Source organism: Dipodomys spectabilis, unplaced genomic scaffold (assembly GCF_019054845.1).
Source record: "Dipodomys spectabilis isolate Male_0828 unplaced genomic scaffold, ASM1905484v1 ptg000083l, whole genome shotgun sequence".
In the NCBI taxonomy this organism is placed as follows: domain Eukaryota; kingdom Metazoa; phylum Chordata; class Mammalia; order Rodentia; family Heteromyidae; genus Dipodomys; species Dipodomys spectabilis.
The window spans coordinates 2,970,587-2,991,992 of record NW_024870760.1 but is presented as its reverse complement, the minus strand read 5'-3'; the positions used below and the strand labels follow the sequence as shown (position 1 = coordinate 2,991,992).

Genomic DNA, 21,406 nt, shown 5'->3' with positions numbered 1-21,406 from the left:
TACACAAAGCGTGTGTATGCTGGGGTTACTTTTAGAAAACAGTGACAGAACTAACAGTTCTTTCTCCCTGGAGGGTAGCTCTTGGAAATCTAGATTGCAGTCCAGGTGTACCTGGGCATAAAGTGAGACTATTTAAAAAATAACCAACCCTTGGGGCTGGGAAGGTGGCTCAGTGGTAGAGTGCTTGCCTTGCATGCTTGAGGCCCTGGGTTCGATTCCTCAGCACCACATAAGCAGAAAATAACGGAAGTGGTGCTGTGACTCAAGTGGTAGAGCGCTAGCCTTGAGTTAAAAGAGCTGAGGGACAGCATCCAGGCCCAGAGTTCAGGCCCCACGACCGACAAAAAAAAAAAAATCAAAAATAACCAACCCCAAAAAGGACTGGTGGAGCTAGTTGCCTGGTGGCTTATGCCTGGAATCCTAGCTACTCAGTAGGCTGAAATCTAGAAGGCATCATCATCAAAGGCATAAGACCACATACTCCTTCTCAAAATAACCAGCAAACGGCTGGGCTGAAGGTATGATTCAAGTCAGCAAGTCAAGATCAAGCAAACTGAGGAAACATGAGGCAAAAAAATAACAGTAATTTAAAAGGGACTGATGAGCCAGGTGTCAGTTGTCATGCCTAAAATCCTAGTTACTCAGGAGGCGGAGATCTGAGGATTGTGATTTGAAGCCAGCATGGGTAGGGAAGTCTGAGACTCTTGGCTCCAATTAAACACCAAAAAACTAGAAATGGAGCTGTGGTACAATGCCAGCTTTGAGAGAAAAGGTTAAGGGACAATGCTCAGGTCCTGAGTTCAAGCCCTAGTAGTACACACACATAGAAAAGGCACTGAAGTGGTTCAAGTTTTAGAGCATGTATACACGGGACTGGGAAGGTGGCTCAGTGGTAGAGCGCTTGCCTTGCATGCATGAGGCCCTGGGTTCGATTCCTCAGCACCACATAAGCAAAAAGAAAAAAAAGCTGGAAGTGGCACTGTGCTCAAGTGGTAGGTAGAGCGCTAGCCTTGAGCTGAAGAGCTGAGGGACAGCGCCCAGGCCCAGAGTTCAAGCCCCACGACCGGACCCAAAAAAAAAAGCATGTATATACACATACACATATACATACGAGATTAGCTGGATTTACTGCTATCACAACACATTTCTGTAAAATTCATTTACCTCATGTCATTGTGCTGTGTCATGATGGCTTAAGAATCATTGAGAACTAAAGCCTTCTGCTTATGCTGTAGGCAACTTTGGCTCTAAATGACAAAGCAGAGGTCAGAGGGCTCTGCTTGGTATGTCATGTAGATGGACAATGGGAGGTACTATGTTGCTCAGGATGGCTGCAAAACAGGCAGATCGAATTAACATGGATGCTTCCACTATAAGTGATAGGTGCAATCAGGCTCATTCTCCAATAGGAGTCATGCTAATAGCTAACTTGGCAAGGAAGCTAGGAATAAACTAGAACTACCACAGTAAAGTTTATACCAACTGCTAGTGAAACTAACATGGTCATTTCCTGTGAAATCTGACTTGAGTCAGAACTTGCAACTATGGAACCTTAAATTGGAGATGACAGAAAAGAGCCCATCAGCCTCTAGAAGCCAGGCCTGGCTTCCCACAGCAGCCTCAGTGCCTACGGAGGACCAAGGAGCCGACGCTCCTAGCTGTCTAGAAGGCTAAGTGGCACTTCTTGGGGACCTGGCCTGGAGGATTATGTGGTGGTGCAAACCTGTACACAGGAAGGCCTAGGCATGTAGCATGTGAGGTCTAGGGTTTGGACTCCAAAGATGAATAAGCAAACGGGCTGGTCTTTTACTTGTACTACTTCCCAGCTCAGGAAAGTTTTGGCTGCCACCCTTAAAGACCTAAGAAAAAAGTTTTCCAGCTAGGCACCAATGGCTCATGTTTGTAATCCTAGCTACTTGGGAGGCTGAGCTCTAAGGATCACAATTCAAAGCAGCCAGAAAAGTCTGTGAGACTTCTCTCCAATTAATCTCCAAAAGTGAGGAGCAGAACTGTCACACACACACACACACACACACACACACACACACACACACACACACATACACAACTAATCCTAGCTATTCAGGAGGCTGAGCTCTAAGGATCACAATTCAAAGCAGCCAGAAAAGTCTGTGAGACTTCTCTCCAATTAATCTCCAAAAGTGAGAAGCAGAACTGTCTCACACACACACACACACACACACACACACACACACACACACACACACACACATATACACAACTAATCCTAGCTGTTCAGGAGGCTGGGATCTGAGAAAGCTAGCCCAGGCAGATAAATCCATGAGAATCTATCTTGAATTTACCACCAAAAATAGCTGGAAGTGGAACTGTGGCTCAAGTGTTAATAGTGCCAGTTTTGAGAGAGAAAAAAAAATGAAAAAAAAACAACAAAAAAAGGATAGCACTGAGGTCCTGAGTTCTAGACCTAGTACTGGCCCGAAAGCAAAAACTATTCCTTCAGAGAGCTGTAGGTGCAGCTGAGGGAGCGCCTAGCGACCAGCCTTGCCCCGGTAACCATACAAATGAACTTCTTTTGCCATAAGTAAGTACACAGCTGAAGCAACAAGGAACTTGATTTAACATTTTATTATGGATAGATTGTTTTAAAGCCCATATTGCATATTCAAATAAGGCAACACAGCACTGGCTTCGGGTTTCATCCCCAAGGATGAAAACATCCTAACTCCCCAGCTGGATACTTAGTGGAAGTGGGGTTTCTTTCTTCATCCCTTAAGGCCTCTTGGTGATTGCTTTCAAGTCCTCCAGTACAAAATGTCCCTAGTCTGAACCGATCAGGTAGGACTGGCAATTCTTTATTCCAGAGATGGCATTTGCAGAGACCTGCACCAACAACCTTTACTTAAGTCCAGTGCGCCATGGTGCCCCGTGAGGGTTCAAGCACGCACAGGGGCCTATCTTCGTGTCTGGACAGGGAGGCACCCCTACTCGTTGATCTCGTCGTCCTCATAGTCTTCAAAAGCCTCCTCCCCGTCGTTGACGGTGGCGTCCTGGTACTGCTGGTATTCAGACACCAGGTCGTTCATGTTGCTCTCGGCCTCGGTGAACTCCATCTCATCCATGCCCTCGCCGGTGAACCAGTGCAGGAAGGCCTTGCGGCGGAACATGGCGGAGAACTGCTCGGAGATGCGCTTGAACAGCTCCTGGATGGCCGTGCTGTTGCCGATGAAGGTGGCGGCCATCTTGAGGCCGCGCGGGGGGATGTCGCACACGGCCACCTTGACGTTGTTGGGGATCCACTCCACGAAGTAGCTGCTGTTCTTGTTCTGGATGGCCAGCATCTGCTCGTCCACCTCCTTCATGGACATGGGCCCGCGGAAGACGGTGGCCACGGTGAGGTAGCGGCCGTGGCGCGGGTCGCACGCGGCCATCATGTTCTTGGCGTCGAACATCTGCTGGGTGAGCTCGGGCACGGTGAGCGCGCGGTACTGCTGGCTGCCCCGGGCCGTGAGCGGCGCGAAGCCGGGCATGAAGAAGTGCAGGCGCGGGAAGGGCACCATGTTCACGGCCAGCTTGCGCAGGTCGGCGTTGAGCTGGCCGGGGAAGCGCAGCGACGTGGTGACGCCGCTCATGGTGGCCGACACCAGGTGGTTGAGGTCCCCGTAGGTGGGCGTGGTCAGCTTGAGGGTGCGGAAGCAGATGTCGTACAGGGCCTCGTTGTCGATGCAGTACGTCTCGTCCGTGTTCTCCACCAGCTGGTGCACCGAGAGGGTGGCGTTGTAGGGCTCCACCACCGTGTCCGACACCTTGGGCGACGGCATGACGCTGAAGGTGTTCATGATGCGGTCGGGGTACTCCTCTCGGATCTTGCTGATGAGCAGCGTGCCCATGCCCGAGCCGGTGCCGCCGCCCAGCGAGTGCGTCAGCTGGAAGCCCTGCAGGCAGTCGCAGTGCTCGCACTCCTTGCGCACCACGTCCAGCACCGAGTCCACCAGCTCCGCGCCCTCCGTGTAGTGGCCCTTCGCCCAGTTGTTCCCGGCGCCCGTCTGCCCTGCAAGACCAGCAAGAGGCCCGGTGAGTTGGGGGGGGGGGCCGCTCTGGGAGCTCGCCATGGTGGCCAGGGGTGCTTCTTAAGTGGCCGTGGAAATGACGCCACCCACACTCTGAACATACCACACAGAGTTCTACCTGCAGGCTGGGTGAATACGAGGCAGGAGAGACACACAAGGATTCAGGCAGACCTGCTCCTACCCCAGGCACCTCCTTATGTATTTGCAAATGGTCCCAAATCCGAATATCCTGAGATACGAAACACTTCCTGCCCCCCCCCCCAAGAATTTTCAGACAAGGGACCCACAACCTGATGACCTACAAATACTTTCTTTTCAAATCAGAAATACTTTACACAGGTGTAAATGGAGCCCTCCCTCCTCCATCATCCAGAATTACTCTTGCAAAACCGCTCTCTCCCTTCCTTCCTTCCTTCCTTCCTTCTCTATTTCTCTGCTTTCTTTTTTCTCTTTTTCTCTTTCTTTTCTTTTGGGGGCAGGGACCTTACACTCTTGCTTAAGCTATTTTGTTCAAGGTGATTACTCTATCACTTGAACCTCTACGTCTGGCATTTGCTGGTAAATTGGAGCTAAAGAGTCTGGAGAATTTATCTGCCCGGCTGGCACTGAACCATAACCATCAGATATCTTGAGTTTATAGGTGGAATATTGGCATGTGCTGGGCCTGGTGGTACATGCCTGAAATCTTAGCTACTTGGAAGGAGAGATGTGAAGATGAAGAGTTTGAGGCCAGAACAGACAAAGGTAGCAAAACTTATCTCAAAAACAAAATTAAAAACAAAAGAGGATGTATTGGAAATAATGATGCATGTCTATAATCCCAAGTATGCAGGAGACAGAGGTAAGAGGATAGAAGTTTGAGGCCTGCACCCAGAGAAGATCAAACCTGACTAACAAAGAAGAGGTTGGAAGTGTGGACTAAGTGGTAGAGTGCCTATTAAGCACAAGGCCCTGAGTTCACACTCCAATAACCACGTCAAAAAGTCATCATAGCTTGTTAAATGTATTCAACAGAATTGATATAAAAATCAGAGATAAATATAGTAAGAAATTATTTTTAAATTCTTATGATTAGTATGTACTTTTTCCAATTAGTTCATTTAAACAAAGGTGAGAATTAAGTATTGTGAGATGAGACAAGATCTGGCATCAATTCTTTTCATTCTTAATTACTGGAAAACCAACCAGGCACCAGGGGCTCATGCCTGTAGTTCTAGCTACTCAAGAGGTTGAGATCTGAGGATCAAAGTTCAAAGCCAGTCTGAGCAGGAAAGTCCATGAGATTCTTATCTCTAACCAGCAAAAAACAAGTGGAGCTGTGGCTCAAGTGGTAGAATGTCAATCTTGAGCAAAAGTTAGTCAAGAGCACGAAGCCCTGACCTCGAGACCCAGAACACCAGCATAAAATGAAAGTAAATAAATAAAATGATTTCCCCTGGGCTCAGCAATTATACCCTAGTTTTTATAGATAGATAAATCTGCGTGTACAAAATGACATCCATGATGGTGATTGTGCTAAGGAATTCTCTCTACAGTAAAAGCAAGAGCAGCTCTGGCTGATGGAAAGGCTTTTAAATACTCAGCTGAAGCTAGGAGACCACATACCAAACAGTGCAATAGAGTGCATTCAAGGAGCCGTCCCTACACATGTGCAGAAAACAGTTTTCTAAAGAAACAGAATCTTGGGCTGGGAAGGTGGCTCAGTGGTAGAGCGCTTGCCTTGCATGCATGAGGCCCTGGGTTCGATTCCTTGGCACCACATAAGCAAAAAGAAAAAAGCCGGAAGTGGCACTGTGGCTCAAGTGGTAGAGTGCTAGCCTTGAGCTGAAGAGCTGAGGGACAGCTCCCAGGCCCAGAGTTCACGCCCCACGACCAGACCCCCCAAAAAAAGAAAGAAACAGAATCTTGCAGTGGTTAACTCTGGAAAAAGCCTGGGCATAAAAGCCCAGCCTGAAGGAGAAAGGGAATCATCTTTTAGCTCAGTGTCTTTTTGTTCCTTTTCAATCCTGTAATGGGATCTAAGCAAAAGTTATCTTTATGGCTTTTTTCCCTTATTCTTCTTTATTTCCTTTGTGTGTGTGTGTGTGTGTGTGTGTGTGTGTGTGTGTGTGCATGCACACGCTAGTCCTTGGGCCTGAACTGAGGGCGTGGGCATTATCCCTCAGCTTTTTGCGCAAGGCCAGCACTCTACCACTTAAACCATAGACTTGCTTCGGGATTTTTGGTGGTTAATTACAGATGAATCTCACAGATTGGCTGGGCTGGTTTTCCAACCATGAAGCTCAGATTGTAGCCTCCTGAGTAGCAAGGGTGACAAATATGTGCCAACTGTTTGTTTTTTTGAGACAGGGTCTCACAATATAGCCCAAGTTGGCCTCAAACTCCCTCTGGGCTGCACCTCCCAAATGCTAGGATTAAAGGCATAAACAATCATGCCACTTTTTTTTTTTTTTCCAAGGTGGAAAAATCAAGGAAGAGCTCATGGCCCCAAGTTCAAGCCTCATAACTGGCAGGACAAAAATTAAAATGCAATTTTCAAAACCTAGGCTGCAGTGAGGCAGTGGCTTAAGTGGCAGAGCACCAGCCTTGAATGAAAAAGCTAAGAGATAGCACCAAAGCCCTGAATTCAAGCCTCAGTAGCAGCAACAAAACAAAACAAAAACCAGGCTCTCTCTGAAGGCTGGGATCACTTCAAATTGTGCTGTTTATAAAATTTTCACTTAACAATGATGCACTTTATGAGAATCAAGGGGAAATTACGATACAAAAACATGCCTCTAGGGAAGGGATTAAGTGTCCTGGGTAAGTGGGAAAGGGCTATATAGGACATGTGCAGTGGGAAGGCATTTGCTGTCATAGCAAATGTGCTGTGTGCATGTGTGGACATGTACAACCATCCCATGGGATGAGACTTCAGGGGCCATCCTTAGACGGGCCGGGCGTTCCCAGATTCTCATATATGCTTGAGTCTCACTTGGCAAGATAGCACATGTGAGTGCTCTGCTTTGACTTTATAATGAAAACATTAAGCATGTCACTGAATGTTATTACACTAAAGTGTTCATTTTATTCCATTTGCAATAAAAATGTATTAGAACACATTTCTATAGTTAAGTTCTGGAGAGCAGAATGGTCACCTGAAGCTAACTACAGTGGCCTTCCACGCATGATCTCTGTCCCATGGGCTGTTCAATGCCCCTGTTCAAGGCCACAGATACAGCAGCACAGAGGCTTCCGTGCCTGCTCCTGCTTCATACGCTGTGGCAGCCACCACTCCAGCCTTTCAGGGTACAGTTTCCTTAGCTCATTTTCTCACAGGACCCTGGCACATCTAGGATGTGGATAATCTCCCTTATGAACAAGGAGATTCTCAGATTCTCTGGGTTAAAATGCCCAGTGAAACCTCCCCCCCTCTTCCCTCCCCCTTTTTCTCCCTATCACCCTCCCCTCTGCTGGCACTCTACCACTAGAGCCATACCACCTCCACTTCTGGCTTTTTGCTGGTTAATTGAAGATAAAGAGTCTGCCCAGGCTGGCTTTGAACCTCAATCTTGGCCTCCTGAATAGCTAGGATTATAAGTATGAGCCACCAGTGCCTGTCTGGCTGCCTTAGACTCAAAACTGGTCATTGTCCTTTCTAAGCCCCTATCAGCCCAGCAGACAGCAATTGGCCTACACCCCAACATAGACATTGAGAAGAACAAAGCCAGGGCTACTTTCATATCTGAAGCTAGCCTCAGCCCAGGGCTAGTCTTGTACTTGTCACTCAGTGGGAAACTCTTATACCTTTGCAAAAGACTAAACAGAATTGTGAAAAGAGCCAAGGAATCATCTTAGTAAAATAGCAGAAACCATAGCAGATGGTTCAGGGCAGACACAAACCCAGAAAAATCAAACTTGCTCTACTTGTAAGTTACAGGACTCTGAAACTTGGCATTCTGCTTTCCCAGCTCATATGAGCAACTCTCCCAGCATGATTTGTTACCAAGATGTCTCTGCTCTTAACAAAAGCGGGAAGCTGTGGCTTCAAAAATATTTTGCCACTGTCTCATAGCAACAGACATAAGCAGTTAAATATTTGGGGTCATAAGTTGAACATCTTCTGGCACTGGTTCGCAGTTACACTCATCAGTGACTGCTGCTTGTTAAACACCAGGCTGTGATCACTAAGCTTTCGCCCACCAGCACTGCAACAGCTCCGCTCCTGAGTCTTCCCTCTGGTATCTTCCAGCTCCTCTGGGTTGACAGATAAAGTCTTGGTCTCCACATACTCCCTGCCTCCTGGATTCTAGCCCTGAATCTTCTAGAAGGAAGCTACAAATACATGAAGCTTTGGGAATCTGTACCTCCACTTTCTTCCCCCAGTCTAATTGACATGTCTGCTAGATAACCAGTAATTCGTCTAGAAAAGCAGCTGTGAAAAGCACGTTGTTGGAAACTCAAACTAAAAGCTGCTTTACTTTAAGAATTCTGCATTGAGATGGGCACCATGGCTCACCCTGTCAGTAAACCTAGCTACTCAGGAGGCCAAAGTTCAAAGGCAACCCTGGGCAAGAAAGTCCATGAGAGTTTATCTCCAATTAACTAGCAAAAAGCCAGAAGTGGAGCTGTAACCTTCTCCACAACAAATGTGCTCTTTTAACAAAATAAATACATTCATTTTAAACAAGTCCTAAACTTTAATTTTAAAAGTTGCGATTTTTTGTTGGTGGTGGTGGTTTTTGCAGGGTTTTTTTCACTTGTTTTCTCTGGGTCCTGGGGCTTGAACTGGGGGACTGAGCTTTTTTGCTCAAGGCTAGTACTCTACAACTTTGAGCCACAGCGAACACTTGCAGTTTTTTGGTGGTTAATTGGAGATGAGTCTCATGAACTTTCCTGCCCGTGCTGACTTCATACCGAAATCCTCTTATCTCAGCCTTTTGAGTAGCTAGGATTACGGGTGTGAGCCACTGTCATCTGGCATGGTATTCATTTTTCAAAATTGTAATTATCCCCATGTCAGTATACCTCATTAAAAAATTCAAAATATCCTAGCTGGGCACTGGTAGCTCATGTCCATAATCCTACTCAAGAGTCTGAGAGCTGAGGGTTATAGTACAAAGCCAGCCCAGGCAGGAAAGTCTGTGAGACTCTTATCTCCAATTAACCAGCAAAAAAGCTGGAAGTGGAGCTGTGGCTCAAACGGTAAAGCACTAGCCTTGGGCAAAAATCCTCAGGGAAAGCACTCAGGCCCTGAGTTCAACCCCAGGAACAGCACAATAAAAAAATTAAATATCCTACATAAAACAAATATTAGGCTGGGAGTTTTTTTTACAGTGCTAAAGCACTTGCCTAGGCCCTGAGTACAATTCCCAGCACAAAAGAGAAAAGAAGGAAGGAAGGAAGGAAGGAAGGAAGGAAGGAAGGAAGGAAGGAAGGAAGGAGGGAGGGAGGGAGGGAGGGAGGGAGGGAGGGAGGGAAGGAGGGAAGGAGGGAAGGAGGGAAAGAAGGGAGAGAGGGAGGGAGGCAGGGAGGAAGGGTGGGAAAAGAAGAGCACAGGCAATATCTGACTAAAGCAAAGATTCAAGAAAGCAATTTTAGAGACAATTTGAATGCCAAATATAATATCATTCCTAATATTTTGGGAGGTATATAGGAACATCTAGAAAGCCCCTTTATTTTCGGTTTTTTCCTTTTTTTGTTTCTGGTCCTGGGGCTTGAACTCAGGGCCTTGGTGCTGTCCCTGAGATTTTTTTTTTTTTTTTTGGTTGGTTGTGGGGCTTGAACTCTGGGCTTGGGAGCTATCCTTCAGCTCTTCAGTACCACTTCCGGTTTTCCAGTGGTTTATTGGAGATAAGAGTCTCATGGAGTTTCCTGCCCAGGCTAGCTTTGAACTGTGATCCTCAGATCTCAGCCTCCTGAGTAGCTAGGATTACAGGCATGAGCCACCGGCTCTCGGCTCCCGGCTCCTGAGATTTTTTTTTATTTTTTTTTATCAAGTTTAGCAGTCTACCAATTGAGCCATACCTCCACTTCTGGCTATTTGGTAATAAACTGGAGTTTATCCCAAAAACTTTCCTACCCAGGATGGCTTCAAACTATGATCTTCAGATCTCAGTTTCTGAGTAGCTAGGATTACAGAAGTCAGCCACCCGTACCTTGCTTCTGATCTGTAATTTTTAATAACTACATAATGTGTGATTAATTCTTAACTTTCAATATCCAATAATAAGGAGCAGTTTCTCTCATCAGGTAACAAATTCTGCTCTTAAAGAAAATACTATAGCTGGGCTTTGGTGGCTCATGCCTACCTACTCAGGAGGCTGAGATTTGAGGATTGACATTTGAAGCCAGCATAGGCAGGAAAGTGCATGAGACTCTTAGCTTTAATTAACCAGCAAAAAGTTGAAATAATCTGTGGTGGTATTTCAGAACGCTATAAATATGAAACGTCTTCTGCCAATAAAGAGTCAAACTGCCTAAAAGAAAAATAAAAGTTGGAAGTACAGGCTTAAATGGTAGAGAGCTAGCCTGAACAAGAAAGGTCAGGAACAGTGTCCAAGCCCTGAATACAAGATCTAAGACTCCTTTACCTCCCATAGACAAAGAATAATGTAGGTATGGTGGCTCACACCTGTTATCCTAGTTACTCAGGAGTTGGAGATTGGGAGGATCACTATGAGGCCAGCAGACAAAAAGTTGAGACCCCATTTCAACAAACAGCTGGTTGAGGTGGTATGTATGCACATGCCATCTCAGGTAGGCAGGTGGATGAGATCAGAAAGCCAGCCAGTACAGAAAAGTTCATCTCCAATTAACTGGCACAAAGCCAGGCTGGAGGTATGGCTCAAGTGGTTAGAGTTATCAACCAAGCAAGTAGTTCTGTGAGGCCGAGTTCAAATATCAGTACCAGAGGAAAAACAAAATCTAATTTTTCTCAAATGATATTTTATATCATTTGAGGAAACTGAGCCTTTTGACTTTGGTAAACTTTTAGACTGACCCTCAGAGGAAGAAACTGGGATTGAACAAGATGCACATTTTATTGGAGGTGGAGGAGCTACTATGGTCCCTGTGATCTTGTGAGCTTGGAGGGCTGGGCAGCTTCATGTAATGGACAGAAAAGCTTTTTTTCCTTTTCATCATGTTGAGATGAACTCCTATATGCAGGCAAGGGCTCTACTACCAAACTCCACCCCCACCCCTCACCATAAAGATGAAGAATCTCAAAGAAGCAACTGAAACGCCAAAGTTACTGAGCTGAAGTCAGCTGCCAATGCCCCAACAGGGTGGGACAGTAAGAGTCCTAAACAAGCCCGCCCACAAGCACTCAGGAAGTGAATATTAGCTCTGACCTTCACAGGGAGGGGCCAGCCCTTTCCCTCCTCAGAACACAGAATATGAAGCGGTTATCCAAATCAGGTCTCTACCAGAGCTGAGAACAAGCCTTTGGAATAGACAAAGAATGTCACTATTTGGTGTCAGAGACAAGCAGATCAATGGTCCTCAGACACTGCTGTGGGGCCAGAAAATATTGGGCTGTAGTATGGAACTTGTTCTTTTGATATTGTATTTATGTATATATGTATGTATTTATTTATTTGTATGGGGTGGGGAGTGCTCTGGGTTTTGAACTCAGGACCTGGGTGCTGTCCCTTAGCTCTTTTGCTTAAGATGTGACTCAAGTTGTAAAGCCACACAGACCTTCACTTATAGCTTTTGCATCTTTAATTGGAGACAAAAGTCTCACAGACTTTCTTGCTCAGGTTGGCTTTGAACTAAAATCCTCAGACCTCAGCCTCCTGAGTAGCTAGGATTACAGGCATGTGCCACTAGCATCTGGCTGTTCTTTCCATTTTTACAGAGACTCACAACTAAGAGATGCCTCAATTTTAAGAGAAGACATCAGACCCAGGCTTGTAGATGGACTGAAGGCATTGTGCCTCCTTGTGAGATGGACCCTGGGGAGGGGCAGCATGCTACAGTTGGATCTTGAAAGTCCTCCAAATGCCTACGTGTTCAAGGCTTGGTCCCCAGCTGTGCTGCAATCCGGAAGTAGTAAACCCTTCAGGAGAACATCCAGCCTGAAGGCCCTATATAGTAGCCCTTAAAATCATTAGCTCTGTAACAGGCCAGGCATGCTTGCTTCTCCTGTGTTTCAGATCAGCTGCCACAGCCATCTCCCTGTATTAAGCATTTTCTATGGCCCTTTTACTTTGCACTTTGTTTTTGAGATAGAAACTCACTCACTCTGCTTGGGCTGATCTCCATTGATGCTTCTTCCTCCACCTCCTAAGTAGCAGGAATTACAGGTAAATGCCACCACACTCAGCCTAAATATTTTATTTACTTATGAGCTTTGCTTCTAACATTTTTATATGTGTGTGTGCATGTGTGCCAGTCCTGGGGCTTGAACTCAGGGCCTGGGAGTGGTCCCTTAGCTCTTATATTCAAGGCTGGTGGCTCTACCACTTGAGCCATATTTCTACTTCTGCTTTTTTAGTGGTTGATTGGAGATAACAGTTTCATGGACTTTCCTGACCAGGCTGACTTTGAACCACAATCCTCCTCACCTTAGCCTCCCAAGTAGCCAGGATTATAGTTGTGCGATGTTGCTGCTTCTATAATTTTCAGTGAGTTTGAACTAGAGGTTTTACATATATTCTAGAAAAGCTATTTAGCTACACAGGAAATGCTGGTAAGTTTCCCATGGTTTTCTCTCAGCAGTGGTTAAGATAACAATACTGTTTTTATGTTTTTTTACCTAGAATTGAACTGTCTTCCTGTGCTTTCTGAGGAAGGTGCTGGCATATAAATTCTCCATGATGGATTCCGTTTCTGTACCATCACATCTTTAGTCTAAAAATGTCCACATTGCCTCTGAAGACACTTTGCCTTTCTCAGGTACAGGTTCAACATTCCTGATCTGAAACCCCACCTAATCTTATGCAGATACCCTAAAAATATTGTATGAAATGACTTTCAGGCTCTGTATGAGGTGCATGTGAAACATAAATGAATTTGTGTTTAGCATCATCCAAGTTGGAAAAAAAAGAAACACTTCAGGGCCCAAGTATTTCAGATAAGTGATATTTAAGTTCTGTGGGAGATGTATTTGTTGACTGATTGAAGTATTTCTACTGATCATATATGTGTGTATGTACATGTATATTCCCTCTAAATAAGTGTCTTACTCAGTAGTTAAAGTGGCATTGGATATGATGTCATTACCTGTAATCCCAGCTACCCAGAGGGGGAACAGATAATCTTAGGGGTTGAGGCCAGCGTGAGCAAAAGCCAGTGAGACCCTATCACAAAAACATGCATGGTGGTACACACCTGCAAGCCTAGCCACTTGGAGGCAGAGACAGAAAAAAGTTTAAGATTCTATTGGAGACTGTATATTTAAAAAAAAATTAAAAGCAAAAAAAGAGTGACTCAAGTGCTCAAATTCCAATACCACACACACAAAAAAAGTTAAAGTGATCATTTTGAAACTGGCTGAAACCTGTAATCTTAGCTACTTGGGAGGCAGACATCAGGTGATAGAGGTTTGAGACTCCATCTCAACCACTGGCTAGGTGTGGTGGTACACACCCATCATCCCCAGTGACACAGGGAAGCACAAAAAGGAAGCCTGCATCCCAGGCTTGGCCAGGCATAAAACAAAACTCTACCTTGAAAATAACCAATGCAAAAAGGGGCTAGGAGGAGCTGGGAAGGTGGCTCAGTGGTAGAGTGCTTGCCTCACATGCATGAGGCCCTGGGTTCCATTCCTCAGAACCACATAAGCAGAAAAAGCCCGAAGTGGCGCTGTGGCTCAAGTGGTAGAGCACTAGCCTTGAGCTGAATGAAGGCGCCCAGGCCCAGAGTTCAGACCCCACAAATGACAAAAAAGTGGGGGAGGGCTAGGATTATGGCTTAAGTGGTAGAACACCACACTAGAAAGCAGGAAGCTTTGAGTTCAATTTCCAGAACCACAGACGCGTGCGCGCACACACGCGCGCGCGCACACACACACACACACACACACACATGCATGCATGCACACACACGCACACACACAAAGATAATCTAGAGAATAATGTGAACTACATTAAAATCAAATTTGCGCCTGATGACAGTGGCTCATGCCTGTAGTCCTAGCTATTCAGGAGCTGAGTTCTGAGGATTGTGCTAGCCGGGCAGATAAATTAGAGCGTTCTCTCCAATTAACCAGCAAAAAAAAGCTGGAAATGTAAGAGCACCAGCACTGAGCAAAAAAGCGAACAACAGTGTTTTAAAAAAAAGCTAACTCTGCAGGTGCTGAGTTCAAGTCCCAGTACTGGCACAAAAAAGAAGCTGTCAGGTGGGAAACTTTCAAATGTGCCGTCATCTGATAGGACCACTTCATTTGATTCTGTCATTTTCTGCAGGAGTTTGCAGAGAGAGGTTAAATGGTCACTGCTTAGATGGAGGGAGGATAAAGCAAAACTCATATTGTGTCAGCCTTTAAAAAGGAAACAGTACAACTAACCTGTAGATTAGTGAAAAAGAAAGAAAAGTATAAACACAATAAAATTAAAATGACAAACGTAAGAATCAAAACCTAAAGGTGAAATAGCTTTATAATGAGGGAGGAAAAGAAGATGGCTAATGTCTAAAACTGTCTCTCAGGTTTTGTTTTTCAAACAGAGCTGGGCACAATGGCTCAAGTCTGTAATCCTACCTACATAAGAAGCAGAGATCAGGGCATTTTGCAGGGAGGGGAGGATGAAAACAAGAAAAAGATGCCATGCAGTACTACTCTCTTCTAGAGATCTGGCTAAGCACAAATAGGAAGGACAATCTCAGTGCAGGGTGAGACCCTATCTTGAAAATTTCCCATGCAAAAGAGCTGTTAAAAGAGCTGTTAAAGAGTATAGCGTGTAGAGTAGTAGAGTTCAAACTCCAGTACCATCACAACCAAACAAACAATAAAGAACCAAGAACTATCAGTGTAACAATGTCATTTACAAATGTGGAAGTTACTTTCCAGAAAAAAAAGTCCAGCATTAAGTGCACCTTCCTGTGTGATTAGCATGGCTGGGGGTGGGTAGATGTGACTGTTGGTTTCCATTTTATAATTTTCCCAATCTTGTGATGTTTTTAAGTGTGGCACATGAATTTTTTTTTATTTTTTATTTTTTTGTCAGTCATGGGGCTTGAACTCTGGGCCTGAGCTCTTCAGCTCAAGGCGAGCACTCTACCACTTGAACCACAGCACCACTTCCAGTTTTCTGGTGGTTAATTGGAGATAAGAGTCTCATGGACTTTCCTGCCTGGGCTAGCTTTGAACTGTGATCCTCAGATCTCAGCCTCCTGGGTAGCTAGGATTACAAGCATGAAAAGCAAAACATGTATTTTTTTTAAAGGAAAGAAGATGGAACCTACCGAAGATGAAGTTGTCAGGCCGGAAGAGCTGCCCAAAAGGCCCAGATCTCACACTGTCCATAGTGCCTGGCTCCAAGTCCACCAGGGCAGCCCTGGGCACGTATTTCTGAGCTAGAGGAGAAAAAAAAAAAATCCAACCATTACTTCAAGGTTTCTAAAACAACCCACCAGCTAGAACTGTCTGGAAAGGGATCTGTCTTTTCAGAGAAGTACTAAGATTCACAGGATTACAGAATCTTAACTTTGGGGTGAGAAATCAGCCCAGGAAGAGGTGGGATACAAACTCAGGTCTTCTGATTACTTCCTGAGTACTATATTTTCCAGTTTTCTTTTCGTTGGGCAGCATTTCCTTTTTAGCTGTGTGGATATAAACTGAGTTTGTTGTCACAGATTCATGTCATATGCCACATCAAGATGGCATGATGCTGTGACATTCTGCCTTTTGGAACCTCCCTTATGCACACACACGCACGCGCGCGCACACACACACATGCATGGACCCCAGCTGCAGGCTGTGTATACACCTCCTTCCAGATACCACCCACTGGTTACCCTCTTGTACAAAATTGAGTGTTTCTAGCTGGGCTCTGGTGGCTCACACCTGTAATCCTAGCTAATCAGGAGGCCGAGATATGAAGATTTCAGTTCAAAGTCAGCCAAAGCAGGAAAGTCCATGAAACAATCACTAATCAGCAAAAGGCTGGAAGTGGAGCTGTGGCTCAAATGGTACAGTGCCAGCTTTGAGGAGAAAAAAGCTACGGGACAGAACTCAGGATCTGAGTTCAAGCCCCAGTGGTGGCACTCATACAAAGAAGTGTTTCTGTGTAGTATTTCATGACAGCTGGGCAAGCAGCTGCCCCAGGGAGGATGGGGTAAATAGGATCCCACATAGGAAGTGTAGCCCACACCCCCCCATGAGGAAAGGGTGTGGGTAGGCTCTGTGAAGCCACAGGAAGTGCAGTATGCACTGGAATTTCCCCTGGTGCCACCTAGAAATTCCATCTGCTGTGTCCCAGTGTCTAAACCGTTGGTCATAGCTACTTAAATGAACAAAACTGTGATTTGTGTATATTGGGCTTCCCAGGACAGTCAGCAAGTGAAGGTGAAAGGTCTGGTGAATCCAAACCCCTGTGTGACCAGTGGCTATCTCTGGGCACATGTTTCAGAGGTGGGGGCCAGGGCAGCACCTGTCATTTTCTGGGTGTTCTTCCAGTGTGTTGTTTTGCTGTCTTGTGAGGGACATGCCCCACATTTATTACAAAAATTGTTGTAGAGTGTATGCAGTCACTGTGCAAAGGGATTGGGGAGAGACAGACAGACAGGACAGACAGAGTGATGCTATCTCAAGTGTGGATACAAAGCACAAAATTTAACTAAACTCCTTTACATTACCCAGGGCCACCTGGACTTTTAGCATTATTTCCACACAGCTGAGTGTCAGGTCTTTTTAGGTGTCAGCAAAGCACCAGGAAAAGTCATTTACCAGAATGTTCTTGGAAATATTAGCTAGGAATCCCCAAGAAGAGAGACAGATCTCAACTAGGAGGAAAGAAGATCATTGTCTTAAGGAGCCTGCTACAGATTCCATTCTGTGGTTTCGCTCCATTCTTTTAAAAAATGAACAAGAAAAAAAGAGGCAGCCACCACCCAGTAACTGCATTTCTCAACCCCGCTGGGTGTGGGGTGAAGAGCTCAGACCCTCGGGATAGGCTGCTTCCCGAAGTTTGAATTCAACCGAAGTCGATTTCCCGCCCCGGGGGGAGCGAGGGAGTGGCCGGCACCGGGCTCCAACCCGGGACGACTTTTCTCCCAGCGAATCGCTCAGAGCTCGGGGTCCGGAGCGTCCCCTACTTGCCCGGCTTTGGGCCAGGGTCCGGGAGTTCCGGGGGGATCCTGGCGGAAGGAAGGCTGGGGGCGGAGGATGTCCAGGGGGAGGCCAGATTCCCCGGGAGGACAGGCGGTGAAGGCTGGGATGTCCTCAGGGGTCCGGACTCGGTGTGCTGGGGGCAGGCGTGGGAGGACGAGGGCCCGGGCGGAGTCCCTGCGGGGCACGATCGAGGTCCCGAAGGGGACAGGCAGGGCCCGGCACTGGGTGCCGGGCTCTGGGACGGCTGGGGTGCGGGGGGTGGGGGGGAAGGGTGCGGGGTCCGGGCGAGGCGCGGCCGGGCGCGGGCGGGAGAGGCCGGGCAGGCCGCTACTCACAGGATGACTCATTGTAGTAGACGCTGATCCTCTCCAGCTGCAGCGCCGAGTCGCCCACGTAGCCTCCGGCGGGGTCGATGCCGTGCTCATCGCTGATCACTTCCCAGAACTAGGAAGGGCGCGGAGGACCGACCGTCGGACCCAAGCCCAGGCCCCGTCCGCCCCGTCCGCCCCGCCCGCCCCGCTCGGCGGCGACGCCCGCTGGGACCCGCACCCCACTCCTTGGAGCGAGTGCCCAGGGTCCCGCGCGGGGGGCGCCCGGGCTCCGAGGACCGAGGGCCCCGCGTGCGGCGCGCGCGGCCGGCGAGGGTCTGCGGGGAGGCCGGGCCCGCTGCCCGCCCCGTCCCACCTTGGTGCCGATCTGGTTTCCGCACTGGCCCGCTTGGATGTGCACGATCTCCCTCATGACGGGCGCGTCTGCCACGGGCTGCTGGCTCTCCCGACGGCGGCGGCGGCGGCGACTGCGGGCCGGGGCCCGGCGCGGGACCCCGCCCCGCCCGCCCCGCCCGCGACCACGGCGGAGGGCGTGGCCTGCCGCCCGCCCCGCCCCGTGCCCGGCGCCCGGGAGCAGCGACCCGGCAGCTGGGGCGCCCCGAGCCGGGGGAGCCCGGCGGAGGGCCGGATCTCGCTCTCCCCCATTTTGCGGGCCGGGCGCTCGCGGGCAGGGGTCGGGGGCTGTGGTACCGGTCCCTCACCCGAGGGTGGCCCCCCCCCGGCTCCACGGGGGCCAGCCGGTCCTCGGAGCCCTGCGGGGCGGGGGCGTGGAGGAGCTCTGGGAGCGACTCAGGGTGTCTCCGGGCCGCCGCCGCTGAACCCCGCGCGCGTCTCCACTGACGACGGGGCCACCTGAACCGTGGGCCGCCGAGTGACTCCGTGGCTGTCTGGATAGAAGCCCCGGTCCACGCAGCCTCCCATCAACCACTTTTCTTTCGTTTCTTTTTGTGGGCGCGCGTGCGTGTATGCGTGTGTTGTGTATTGTGTGTTGTATGTGTTGTGTGTGTGTGTGTATTATGTGTTGTATGTGTTGTGTGTGTGTTTGTGTATTGTGTGCGTGTGTTGTGTATTGTGTGTTGTATGTGTTGTGTGTGTGTTTGTGTATTGTGTGCGTGTGTTGTGTATTGTGTGTTGTATGTGTTGTGTGTGTGTGCGTGTGTTGTGTATTGTGTGTTGTATGTGTTGTGTGTGTGTTTGTGTATTGTGTGTTGTATGTGTTGTGTATTGTGTGTTGTATGTGTTGCGTGCGTGTGTGTGTATTGTGTTGTATGTGTTGTGTGTGTATGTGTGCATTTGTTGTTTATTGTGTGTTGTATGTGTTGTGTGTGTGTGTTTGTGTATTGTGTGCGTGTGTTGTGTATTGTGTGTTGTATGTGTTGTGTGTGTGTGTTTGTGTATTGTGTGCGTGTGTTGTGTATTGTGTGTTGTATGTGTTGTGTGTGTGTGTTTGTGTAGTGTGTGTTGTATGTGTTGTGTATTGTGTGTTGTATGTGTTGTGTGTGTGTTTGTGTAGTGTGTGTTGTATGTGTTGTGTATTGTGTGTTGTATGTGTTGCGTGCGTGTGTGTGTGTGTTTGTGTATTGTGTGCGTGTGTTGTGTATTGTGTGTTGTATGTGTTGTGTGTGTGTGTTTGTGTATTGTGTGCGTGTGTTGTGTATTGTGTGTTGTATGTGTTGTGTGTGTTTGTGTATTGTGTGTTGTATGTGTTGTGTATTGTGTGTTGTATGTGTTGTGTATTGTGTGTTGTATGTGTTGCGTGTGTGTGCGTGTGTTGTGTATTGTGTGTTGTATGTGTTGTGTGTGTGTTTGTGTATTGTGTGTTGTATGTGTTGTGTGTGTGTGTTGTGTGTTGTGTGTTGTATGTGTTGTGTGTGTATGTGTACGTTTGTTGTTTATTGTGTTGTGTGTGTGTGTGTGCGTGCGTGTGTACACGCCGGCCCTTGAACTCGGGGCCCGGGTGCTGCCCGAGCTCGTTTTTGCTCAAGGCTGTACCAACTAATCGAACCACAGTTCCACCTGCAGGCTTTAGGTGGTTAATGAGAGATGTGTCCCACAGACTTTCCTGCCTAGACTGGCTTTGAACCCTTTCCTCTCGGATGTCCTCTAAGAACAGTTTACCAGCCTGGTAGGCATGTTCCACTCAGACACCTGGAACTCTAGTCGGTGAGGAACTCCATCTGTCAAGGCTCCTGTCATCCACTCCTAGCACAAATGTGCCAATCTGCTGCATGAAAGCCAAGAGTCCCGAGCTAGAGTTCCTTTCCAGACCTTTTGTTTTTTCTCATCCTTACTGGCGCTTGAACCTTTGCTTGCCCTTTTGTGCACATATCGGACTCTCTACCATTTGAGCCACAGCTCCACTTTCTGCATTCTGATGATTTATTGGAGATAGTGTCTCACGGACTTTCCTGCCCAGTCTGATTTTAAACTGCAATCCTCAGATCTCAGCCTCTTGAAGAATACAGGCTTGAGCCACTTTGGCCCAGCACCAGGGCAATTTTGAGCACTGGATAATGGGTGAATGAGGTACCTCAGTCTCCTCCTGGGAGCACTTTGAGCTCAGGGATCTGGAAATGTCCTAAGGCATTGCCCACCCCCAGTGGAAACACCTCCCATGAAGGAAGTAAGCATGCTGTGTAATCTTTATAAACACACGAAAACATTTAGAAAATCCTAATGTCTCCTAATGGAAAAGAGGCAGAAGACTTCAACATTTTTTTCTCCTAGAATTTTTCAAATGTTCAAAGTTTGGAGATCTTTTGGTTCACTGGATCCCTATTCTCCATCTCAGTGCTACTCTTCTGACTTCTCCCTGTCCCTAGGTCTCTCTAGCTAGACTATAATGACATACTGTGGAAACATAGTGACATCCCAGGGCAACAGCCTCACCCAGGCCTCTCACACCAGATACCCAGCTTATGGAGTTCTTTTACTAGGTGTACAGCACCCTTATTTAGGCTGTGCATTTCCAGATTCAATGTACTGTAATTACTAACTCACGTTAAATGCTACCTTGCCCTGTCTGACAAGGTTGAGTCTAGGGTGGGAGACAGGAATGGAGGGGCCTGTGCCTCCCCGGAAGGACCTTCTCTTCAGCATGGCTGACTTGAGTTTAGGGAACAGTATCCACTTTCTAGAACCTTCTACAGTTTACTATGGCAGCCATCTCTTCCTTAGGCTGAAATTTGCATCTGGGGTTCTCAGCTGGTCTCAGGGGTAAGTTAAAGGTGGTTCCAGGACCTCTGTTAACCTGAACTAGTTTCACAGGGATAAGTTGGCCTTTCAGAGCCTCCTAAGACCGCTTAGCCTGCCGCCTACACCGTGATGAGACAGCACAGGGCGGGAGAATTTTTATTCAGAATTTAAGGAATCATCTTGGGGCACATATGTTTGCACACAGGCACACACTCCACACATTCCAATCCCAGGACTTGAACTCAGAACTTGCACCCTAGTGTGGCCTTTTCAATAAAGGTAGAGGCTCTCGACTAGGGCCACAGCTTACTTCTAGCTATTTGTGGTTAATTGAAGATAAGAGTCTCAGGCTGGCTTCAAACCTTGATCCTCATATCTCAGCCTCTTGAGTAGCTAGGAATTACAAGTGTCAGCCAGTCTTATCTGCTAGCTCTTAGAGATAAAAGTCTGGCTTAGAAACTTGTTCTTTTCACCTTGCTCACAAGTTGCAGTGAAAGGACTGTTCTGGGTCTAGGGCCTGCCTCTAACTTGAGGATCCTGGGTAAGAATTCACATCAGGCAGTCTTTAGAGACTT

The 21,406-nt window shown here is 47.4% G+C and overlaps 1 protein-coding gene across 1 annotated transcript; it reads right to left on the bottom strand.

Moving 5' to 3' along the window:
* Window positions 1-2,589: 2,589 nt before the first annotated feature.
* Tubb6 (tubulin beta 6 class V) lies at window positions 2,590-18,101 on the bottom strand. Its single transcript, XM_042683661.1, has 4 exons — window positions 17,992-18,101; window positions 17,643-17,751; window positions 15,441-15,551; window positions 2,590-4,030 (listed from the first exon to the last, which is right to left on the bottom strand). The coding sequence occupies exons 1-4, from the start codon at window positions 18,046-18,048 to the stop codon at window positions 2,964-2,966; spliced, it is 1,344 nt and encodes a 447-aa protein (XP_042539595.1). The 5' UTR covers window positions 18,049-18,101; the 3' UTR covers window positions 2,590-2,963.
* Between the last annotated feature and the right edge of the window lie 3,305 nt (window positions 18,102-21,406).